Below are 11,309 nucleotides of genomic sequence, written 5' to 3'. Positions count from 1 at the left end.
GACTACAGGACATAATATAAGTCCTATCAGCTTCTCTATGACACAAAGACTGAAGGACATGTGATTAGGTCCTACTAGCTTCTCCACAACACAAAGACTGCAGAAAATGCATTTAGGTCTTATCAGCTTCTCCACAACACAAAGACTGCAGGACATACATTTAGGTCTTATCAGCTTCTCCACAACACAAAGACTGAAGGACATAGGATGAGGTCTTATCAGCTTCTCCACGACACAAAAACTACAGAACATAATATTAGGTTCTATCAGCTTCTCTATGACAAAAAGACTGAAGGACATGTGATTAGGTCCTACTAGCTTCTCCACAACACAAAGACTACAGGACATGCATTTAGGTCTTATCAGCTTCTCCACAACACAAAGACTGAAGGACATGAGATGAGGTCTTATCAGCTTCTCCACAACACAAAGACTGCAGGACATGAGATAAGGTCTTATCAGCTTCTCCACAACACAAAGACTGAAGGACATGAGATGAGGTCTTATCAGCTTCTCCACAACACAAAGACTACAGGACATGAGATGATTAGGTCTTATCAGCTGCTCCACAAGACAAAGACTACAGAACATGAGATAAGGTTTTATCAGCTTCTCCACAACACAAAGACTGAAGGACATGAGATGAGGTCTTATCAGCTTCTCCACAACACAAAGACTGCAGGACATGAGATGATTAGGTCTTATCAGCTGCTCCACACGACAGAGACTACGGGACATGAGATAAGGTCTTATCAGCTTCTCCACAACACAAAGACTGAAGGACATGAGATGAGGTCTTATCAGCTTCGCCACAACACAAAGACTACAGGACATGAGATGATTAGGTCTTATCAGCTGCTCCACAAGACAGAGACTACGGGACATGAGATAAGGTCTTATCAGCTTCTCCACAACACAAAGACTGAAGGACATGAGATGAGGTCTTATCAGCTTCTCCACAACACAAAGACTGAAGGACATGAGATGAGGTCTTATCACCTTCTCAACACCACAAAGACTACAGGACATGAGATGATTAGGTCTTATCAGCTTCTCCACAACACACAGACTACAAGACATGAGATAAGGTCTTATCAGCTTCACCACAACACAAAGACTGAAGGACATGAGATGAGGTCTTATCAGCTTCTCCACAACACAAAGACTGAAGGACATGAGATGAAGTCTTATCAGCTTCTCCACAACACAAAGACTGAAGGACATGAGATGAGGTCTTATCAGCTTCTCCACAACACAAAGACTGCAGGACATGAGATAAGGTCTTATCAGCTTCTCCACAACACAAAGACTGAAGGACATGAGATGAGGTCTTATCAGCTTCTCCACAACACAAAGACTGAAGGACATAGGATGAGGTCTTATCAGCTTCTCCACGACACAAAAACTACAGAACATAATATGAGGTTCTATCAGCTTCTCTATGACAAAAAGACTGAAGGACATGTGATTAGGTCCTACTAGCTTCTCCACAACACAAAGACTGCAGGACATGCATTTAGGTCTTATCAGCTTCTCCAAAACACAAAGACTGAAGGACATGAGATGAAGTCTTATCAGCTTCTCCACAACACAAAGACTGAAGGACATGAGATGAGGTCTTATCAGCTTCTCCACAACACAAAGACTGCAGGACATGAGATAAGGTCTTATCAGCTTCTCCACAACACAAAGACTGAAGGACATGAGATGAGGTCTTATCAGCTTCTCCACAACACAAAGACTACAGGACATGAGATGATTAGGTCTTATCAGCTGCTCCACAAGACAAAGACTACAGAACATGAGATAAGGTTTTATCAGCTTCTCCACAACACAAAGACTGAAGGACATGAGATGAGGTCTTATCAGCTCATCCACAACACAAAGACTGCAGGACATGAGATAAGGTCCTATCAGCTTCTCCACAACACAAAGACTGAAGGACATGATATGAGGTCTTATCAGCTTCTCCACAACACAAAGACTGAAGGACATGAGATGAGGTCTTATCAGCTTCTCCACAACACAAAGACTGCAGGACATGAGATGATAAGGTCTTATCAGCTGCTCCACACGACAGAGACTACGGGACATGAGATAAGGTCTTATCAGCTTCTCCACAACACAAAGACTGAAGGACATGAGATGAGGTCTTATCAGCTTCGCCACAACACAAAGACTACAGGACATGAGATGATTAGGTCTTATCAGCTGCTCCACAAGACAGAGACTACGGGACATGAGATAAGGTCTTATCAGCTTCTCCACAACACAAAGACTGAAGGACATGAGATGAGGTCTTATCAGCTTCTCCACAACACAAAGACTGAAGGACATGAGATGAGGTCTTATCACCTTCTCAACACCACAAAGACTACAGGACATGAGATGATTAGGTCTTATCAGCTTCTCCACAACACACAGACTACAAGACATGAGATAAGGTCTTATCAGCTTCACCACAACACAAAGACTGAAGGACATGAGATGAGGTCTTATCAGCTTCTCCACAACACAAAGACTGAAGGACATGAGATGAAGTCTTATCAGCTTCTCCACAACACAAAGACTGAAGGACATGAGATGAGGTCTTATCAGCTTCTCCACAACACAAAGACTGCAGGACATGAGATAAGGTCTTATCAGCTTCTCCACAACACAAAGACTGAAGGACATGAGATGAGGTCTTATCAGCTTCTCCACAACACAAAGATTGAAGGACATAGGATGAGGTCTTATCAGCTTCTCCACGACACAAAAACTACAGAACATAATATGAGGTTCTATCAGCTTCTCTATGACAAAAAGACTGAAGGACATGTGATTAGGTCCTACTAGCTTCTCCACAACACAAAGACTGCAGGACATGCATTTAGGTCTTATCAGCTTCTCCAAAACACAAAGACTGAAGGACATGAGATGAAGTCTTATCAGCTTCTCCACAACACAAAGACTGAAGGACATGAGATGAGGTCTTATCAGCTTCTCCACAACACAAAGACTGCAGGACATGAGATAAGGTCTTATCAGCTTCTCCACAACACAAAGACTGAAGGACATGAGATGAGGTCTTATCAGCTTCTCCACAACACAAAGACTACAGGACATGAGATGATTAGGTCTTATCAGCTGCTCCACAAGACAAAGACTACAGAACATGAGATAAGGTTTTATCAGCTTCTCCACAACACAAAGACTGAAGGACATGAGATGAGGTCTTATCAGCTTCTCCACAACACAAAGACTGCAGGACATGAGATAAGGTCCTATCAGCTTCTCCACAACACAAAGACTGAAGGACATGATATGAGGTCTTATCAGCTTCTCCACAACACAAAGACTGAAGGACATGAGATGAGGTCTTATCAGCTTCTCCACAACACAAAGACTGCAGGACATGAGATGATTAGGTCTTATCAGCTGCTCCACACGACAGAGACTACGGGACATGAGATAAGGTCTTATCAGCTTCTCCACAACACAAAGACTGAAGGACATGAGATGAGGTCTTATCAGCTTCGCCACAACACAAAGACTACAGGACATGAGATGATTAGGTCTTATCAGCTGCTCCACAAGACAGAGACTACGGGACATGAGATAAGGTCTTATCAGCTTCTCCACAACACAAAGACTGAAGGACATGAAATGAGGTCTTATCAGCTTCTCCACAACACAAAGACTGAAGGACATGAGATGAGGTCTTATCACCTTCTCAACACCACAAAGACTACAGGACATGAGATGATTAGGTCTTATCAGCTTCTCCACAACACACAGACTACAAGACATGAGATAAGGTCTTATCAGCTTCACCACAACACAAAGACTGAAGGACATGAGATGAGGTCTTATCAGCTTCTCCACAACACAAAGACTGAAGGACATGAGATGAAGTCTTATCAGCTTCTCCACAACACAAAGACTGAAGGACATGAGATGAGGTCTTATCAGCTTCTCCACAACACAAAGACTGCAGGACATGAGATAAGGTCTTATCAGCTTCTCCACAACACAAAGACTGAAGGACATGAGATGAGGTCTTATCAGCTTCTCCACAACACAACGACTACAGGACATGAGATGATTAGGTCTTATCAGCTGCTCCACAAGACAAAGACTACAGGACATGAGATAAGGTTTTATCAGCTTCTCCACAACACAAAGACTGAAGGACATGAGATGAGGTCTTATCAGCTTCTCCACAACACAAAGACTGCAGGACATGAGATAAGGTCCTATCAGCTTCTCCACAACACAAAGACTGACGGACATGATATGAGGTCTTATCAGCTTCTCCACAACACAAAGACTGAAGGACATGAGATGAGGTCTTATCAGCTTCTCCACAACACAAAGACTACAGGACATGAGATGATTAGGTCTTATCAGCTGCTCCACACGACAGAGACTACGGGACATGAGATAAGGTCTTACCAGCTTCTCCACAACACAAAGACTGAAGGACATGAGATGAGGTCTTATCAGCTTCTCCACAACACAAAGACTACAGGACATGAGATGATTAGGTCTTATCAGCTGCTCCACAAGACAGAGACTACGGGACATGAGATAAGGTCTTATCAGCTTCTCCACAACACAAAGACTGAAGGACATGAGATGAGGTCTTATCAGCTTCTCCACAACACAAAGACTGAAGGACATGAGATGAGGTCTTATCACCTTCTCAACACCACAAAGACTACAGGACATGAGATGATTAGGTCTTATCAGCTTCTCCACAACACACAGACTACAAGACATGAGATGAGGTCTTATCAGCTTCACCACAACACAAAGACTGAAGGACATGAGATGAGGTCTTATCAGCTTCTCCACAACACAAAGACTGAAGGACACGAGATGAGGTCTTATGAGCTTCTCCACAAGACAAAGACTGCAGGACATGAGATTAGGTCCTATCAGCTTCTCCACAACACAAAGACTGAAGGACATGAGATGAGGTCTTATCAGCTTCTCCACAACACAAAGACTACAGGACATGAGATGATTAGGTCTTATCAGCTTCTCCACAAGACAAAGACTACGGGACATGAGATAAGGTCTTATCAGCTTCTCCACAACACAAAGACCGAAGGACATGAGATGAGGTCTTATCAGCTTCTCCACAACACAAAGACTGAAGGACATGAGATGAGGTCTTATCAGCTTCTCAACAACACAAAGACTACAGGACATGAGATTAGGTCTTATCAGCTTCTCCACGACAAAAAGACTACAGGACATAATATTAGGTCCCATCAGCTTCTCTATGAAACAAAGACTGAAAGACATGTGATTAGGTTCTACTAGCTTCTCCACAACACAAAGACTGCAGGACATGCATTTAGGTCGTATCAGCTTCTCCAAAACACAAAGACTGAAGGACATGAGATTAGGTCCTATCAGCTTCTCCACAACACAAAGACTGAAGGACATGAGATAAGGTCTTATTAGCTTCTCCACAACACAAAGACTACAGGACATAATATTAATTCCTATCAGCTTCTCTATGAAACAAAGACTACAGGACATGAGATTAGGTCTTATCAGCTTCTCCGCGACACAAAGACTACAGGATATAATATTAGGTCCCATCAGCTTCTCTATGACACAAAGACTGAAGGACATGTGATTAGGTCCTACTAGCTTCTCCACAACACAAAGACTGCAGGACATGCATTTAGGTCGTATCAGCTTCTCCAAAACACAAAGACCGAAGGACATGAGATTAGGTCCTATCAGCTTCTCCACAACACAAAGACTACGGGACATGAGATGAGGTCTTATCAGCTTCTCCACAACACAAAGACTGAAGGACATGAGATGAGGTCCTATCAGCTTCTCAACAACACAAAGACTACAGGACATGAGATTAGGTCTTATCAGCTTCTCCACGACACAAAGACTACAGGACATAATATTAGGTCCTATCAGCTTCTCTATGAAACAAAGACTGAAGGACATGTGATGAGGTCTTATTAGCTTCTCCACGACACAAAGACTACAGGACATAATATTAATTCCTATCAGCTTCTCTATGAAACAAAGACTACAGGACATGAGATTAGGTCTTATCAGCTTCTCCACGACACAAAGACTACAGGATATAATATTAGGTCCCATCAGCTTCTCTATGACACAAAGACTGAAGGACATGTGATTAGGTCCTACTAGCTTCTCCACAACACAAAGACTGCAGGACATGCATTTAGGTCGTATCAGCTTCTCAAAAACACAAAGACTGAAGGACATGAGATTAGGTCCTATCAGCTTCTCCAAAACACAAAGACTGAAGGACATGAGATAAGGTCTTATTAGCTTCTCCACGACACAAAGACTACAGGACATAATATTAATTCCTATCAGCTTCTCTATGAAACAAAGACTACAGGAAATGAGATTAGGTCTTATCAGCTTCTCCACGACACAAAGACTGCAGGACATGAGATTAGGTCCTATCAGCTTCTCTATGACACAAAGACTGAAGGACATGAGATTAGGTCCTATCAGCTTCTCCATAACACAAAGACTGAAGGACATGAGATGAGGTCTTATTAGCTTCTCCACGACACAAAGACTACAGGACATGAGATAAGGTCCTATCAGCTTCTCCACGACACAAAGACTGCAGGACATGAGATTAGGTCCTATCAGCTTCTCTATGACACAAAGACTGAAAGACATGAGATTAGGTCCTATCAGCTTCTCCATAACACAAAGACTGAAGGACATGATATTAGGTCTTATCAGCTTCTCCACGACACAAAGACTGCAGGACATGAGATTAGGTCCTATCAGCTTCTCTATGACACAAAGACTGAAGGACATGAGATTAGGTCTTATCAGCTTCTCTACAACACAAAGACTGAAGGACATGAGATAAGGTCTTATTAGCTTCTCCACGACACAAAGACTACAGGACATAATATTAATTCCTATCAGCTTCTCTATGAAACAAAGACTACAAGACATGAGATTAGGTCCTATCAGCTTCTCTATGACACAAAGACTACAGGACATGAGATTAGGTCCTATCAGCTTCTCTATGACACAAAGACTGAAGGACATGAGATGAGGTCTTATTAGCTTCTCCACAACACAAAGACTGAAGGACATGAGATGAGGTCTTATCAGCTTCTCCACAACACAAAGACTGAAGGACATGAGATGAGTTCTTATTAGCTTCTCCACGACACAAAGACTACAGGACATAATATTAATTCCTATCAGCTTCTCTATGACACAAAGACTGAAGGACATGAGATTAGGTCTTATTAGCTTCTCCACAACACAAAGACTGAAGGACATGAGATGAGTTCTTATTAGCTTCTCCACGACACAAAGACTACAGGACATAATATTAATTCCTATCAGCTTCTCTATGAAACAAAGACTGCAGGACATGAGATTAGGTCCTATCAGCTTCTCTATGACACAAAGACTGAAGGACATGAGATTAGGTCCTATCAGCTTCTCTATGACACAAAGACTGAAGGACATGAGATGAGGTCTTACCAGCTTCTCCACAACACAAAGACTGAAGGACATGAGATGAGGTCTTATCAGCTTCTCCACAACACAAAGACTGAAGGACACGAGATGAGGTCTTATTAGCTTCTCCACAAGACAAAGACTACAGGACATAATATTAATTCCTATCAGCTTCTCTATGAAACAAAGACTGCAGGACATGAGATTAGGTCCTATCAGCTTCTCTATGACACAAAGACTGAAGGACATGAGATTAGGTCCTATCAGCTTCTCTATGACACAAAGACTGAAGGACATGAGATGAGGTCTTACCAGCTTCTCCACAACACAAAGACTGAAGGACATGAGATTAGGTCCTATCAGCTTCTCTATGACACAAAGACTGAAGGACATGAGATTAGGTCCTATCAGCTTCTCTATGACACAAAGACCGAAGGACATGAGATTAGGTCCTATCAGCTTCTCCACAACACAAAGACTGCAGGACATGAGATTAGGTCCTATCAGCTTCTCTATGACACAAAGACTGAAGGACATGAGATTAGGTCTTACCAGCTTCTCCACAACACAAAGACTGCAGGACATGAGATTAGGTTCTATCAGCTTCTCCACAACACAAAGACTGCAGGACATGAGATTTGGTCCGATTAGCTTCTCCACAACACAAAGACTACAGGACACGAGATTTGGTCTGATTAGCCTCTACACACATCAGAAACTACAGGACATTAGATAAGGTCTTATCAACTTGTTAACAGCACAAAGACTGCAGGACATGAGATTAGTTCTTATCAGCTTACCCACAATACAAAGACTGTTGAACATGTGATTTATTCTATCAGCCTATATACAACACAAAGACTAAGGGACATTAAGGAATGATCATTCTTTTCTACTACATGATATGTGGAATAACTTCATTTGTTAAAAATACAAAAAAGAAATTGTAAAAGGTTGCAAAATTTTTATTTAGCACATATGTAGGTAAACTGCACCATAGTATTATGTGAGATTTGGTATTATAGATCGGAGAATATATATTAGGGTCAAACTCTATAATCAGCACTTAAAAATTAAAACCAATTCATGTATAGATAATAAAGTATAGAAAATACTTAGCATTTAGAGAACACATAATGATGACATCAAACGAGAGAGATACTTGTCTTGTTGACAGTAGGGATATAAAACATTGTTTTATATATATATATATTACTGCTAACAACACAGAATTAATTTGACACACCGGAGCATTGTATACAGAACCATACAGATATCAGAGAATATATTACAATAAATCTCAGGTGGGTAAAACTTGATCAATGTCTTCCTGATTTCTATTGGATGCATTTGAATGCAACATTTGCATAAGTATGTCAAAGTCTATAGTGAAAACTAAGTCAATATTAACATCTTGCATAAATAACTTTAATTTATTTCAACCTATGAAATTTGCATTTATCTAAAAAATATAATTTTCAAATTTGGTCTTTTATGAGAATTTAATATACTACGTAACAGTAAATGCTGAGATAATGATATCTTAACTTATAAAACTCAAAAAGGGAATCTATGATAACAAAGATTGAAGGAAAGAACACATATAAAGGTGCTCAATGAATCATGAGATAGGTTCAGGGATAGTCATGGTTGTTAAACAAACCCGTAATAGAGAGATAATATGAATGCATTATTTATTTACGTCTTGCCTTTCTGAGGCTAATACTATTTGGCCAAACACAATTTTATCCCTATTTTCTATTGAAACAAATGTTTATTGACCTATGATAAAAAAGGATGGATAATGCAAAACAGCATGTTGGCAACACCTTTACTGTTGTATCTACTTTGTATAAGAAATCTCTTTAGGCAACACATTTTTCTTTGATAAAGCTGTTGCTCATATTTGAATGAATTAATGGTTCAAATAAAGGTTATTTGACAGTGCTTTTGTTTTGTTATTTTCTAAAATACAGAAAGTTTTAAGACCTTAGTAGGCAAATACATGTAGGTTAAACAAAATTTGACATTATAGAAATCATTAGAATTGAACCGTTTTTCATTTTCGCTGAGTGCTGAATATTCTAGAGTTAAATTTGGTAAGTAAAGTCTGAATGAAAAATAAAGCACCTGAGAAGAAAAGGTCAAAATAAAATTTAACCTTTAATATCATTAATTTTTATAAAACTATACAATGCCTTTGCCTTAAAATGCCAAACTGCAAAAGTTTACTTTGCATTAAGATATGTCATTTTTATAAACTGTATTATTCATTTTAATTTACTATTAATACCATATTTTAAAGGTTATCAGCACATCATAGCATGTATTGCATGTACATTTATTTTATTGCATTTGACTAAAGTTTTATTACTATAGTTAATAATTGTTAGTCTGATATTTTTCATTATTACATCTATTCATAGTACCAGTCTGATATTTTTCAGTATTACATCTATCCATAGTACCAAATATAGAGTAAATATTACATCAACCCATGTAAAAGTCGAAAAATCATATACATTTGTACTGCGGATTCATTTATTTTCGTGGGTATCAATTTTCGTGGTTCGGTAAACATAATATTCTTGTGGATATTTAATTTTGTGGTTTTGCCAAATTCTGTATACAAGTCTATATAACATTTGTATTCCTGGTTCACATTTATCCATCAAATCCACAAAAATTGTTATCCCACTAATGAATCCACAGTAATACATGGTTAATATTCTCAACAATAATGCTACTGTGGTTATAAACATGTATTGAAGACAAACTTTTGATGCAGTTATTTTTTATAAGTTTAGCCTTTTCTAGCCGAATTCCACACAATTTATTTTAATTTTGTATATTCATATGCCATAAAAATAAAATTAGAAGAGTTTAAAAAATAATAACTAAAACATAACACCAAAGCATACATAGTGCATGTAATATATTAAGCAATGCTTTTTTTTTCATTCTTTCAGATTATCATTAAATGATTTATACATCAACAGACATTGTATATCTCAAATGACTAGAACTTGTATACTTTTAACAAAAAAACAAGGTACTAATATTTAACTAGTGACAATGACTTCTGATTCACACATAAAACAGTATAAATATACAACTAAATAAATAAATCATTATTGAGTCTTAGGTCCTTCAAAATAAGTGGGCAAGATTGACTATGATTGGAAACTACAGAAAAAAATCTGTATTCAACATCATCATTTCAGTAAACTTTATATAGAATGAATAAGTTTACGGTATAAAAGTATAGAACCAATAACTGAAGCCTAGTTGGAAAACACATACCGGTACAAGAAAGTTGTATATATTTTAAACAAAATAATTCTTACTCAGAGTCAAAAGGTGAAATAGTTGGGTAGTTTTGGTATAAATGAAAGCTTGGGGACTTGGGATCACTGCAGAACTTTTGTTGAAAGATTCTTTTGAACAATAAAAAAGAAAAAATAATTTTAATAGGAGGGCAAATTTGCCCTGTTGTTCAGATCAGAAGTAATTGTTTTTGTAGTATCTAACTGTTGGGAACCAGTACCCTCTAATATGCAATCAACAGTCAGGGGCGTTACTTAAACAAGTAATTTTTGTAAGTTACTTATATAAGTAATTTTTGTTTCTAAAAATAATAAAATTTCTTAATAGAGTTATTTTAATTTTCAATATAAACATAGACTAAATGTAGTTTTCATGAATTTTTACATCACTTTATATCATAAAACAAAGAATTTATTCGATTTGAGAGGAGTATAGAAATATAGGGTTAATTTAAAAATAATGACAAAAATATGACTTGAATAAGTTAT

General features: G+C 38.4%; 1 protein-coding gene across 1 annotated transcript; it reads left to right on the top strand.

Moving 5' to 3' along the window:
• The first annotated feature begins 7,837 nt into the window (after window positions 1–7,837).
• Window positions 7,838–8,230, top strand: LOC139506294 (uncharacterized). The gene has a single exon (XM_071295438.1). The coding sequence runs from the start codon at window positions 7,838–7,840 to the stop codon at window positions 8,228–8,230; it is 393 nt and encodes a 130-aa protein (XP_071151539.1).
• The last annotated feature ends 3,079 nt before the right edge of the window (window positions 8,231–11,309 follow it).

The sequence above is a fragment of the Mytilus edulis genome, chromosome 1, assembly GCF_963676685.1.
Source record: "Mytilus edulis chromosome 1, xbMytEdul2.2, whole genome shotgun sequence".
Classification (NCBI taxonomy): domain Eukaryota; kingdom Metazoa; phylum Mollusca; class Bivalvia; order Mytilida; family Mytilidae; genus Mytilus; species Mytilus edulis.
Note: the sequence above shows the minus strand (reverse complement) of the source record. Positions and strands in the feature narration are given on the sequence as shown.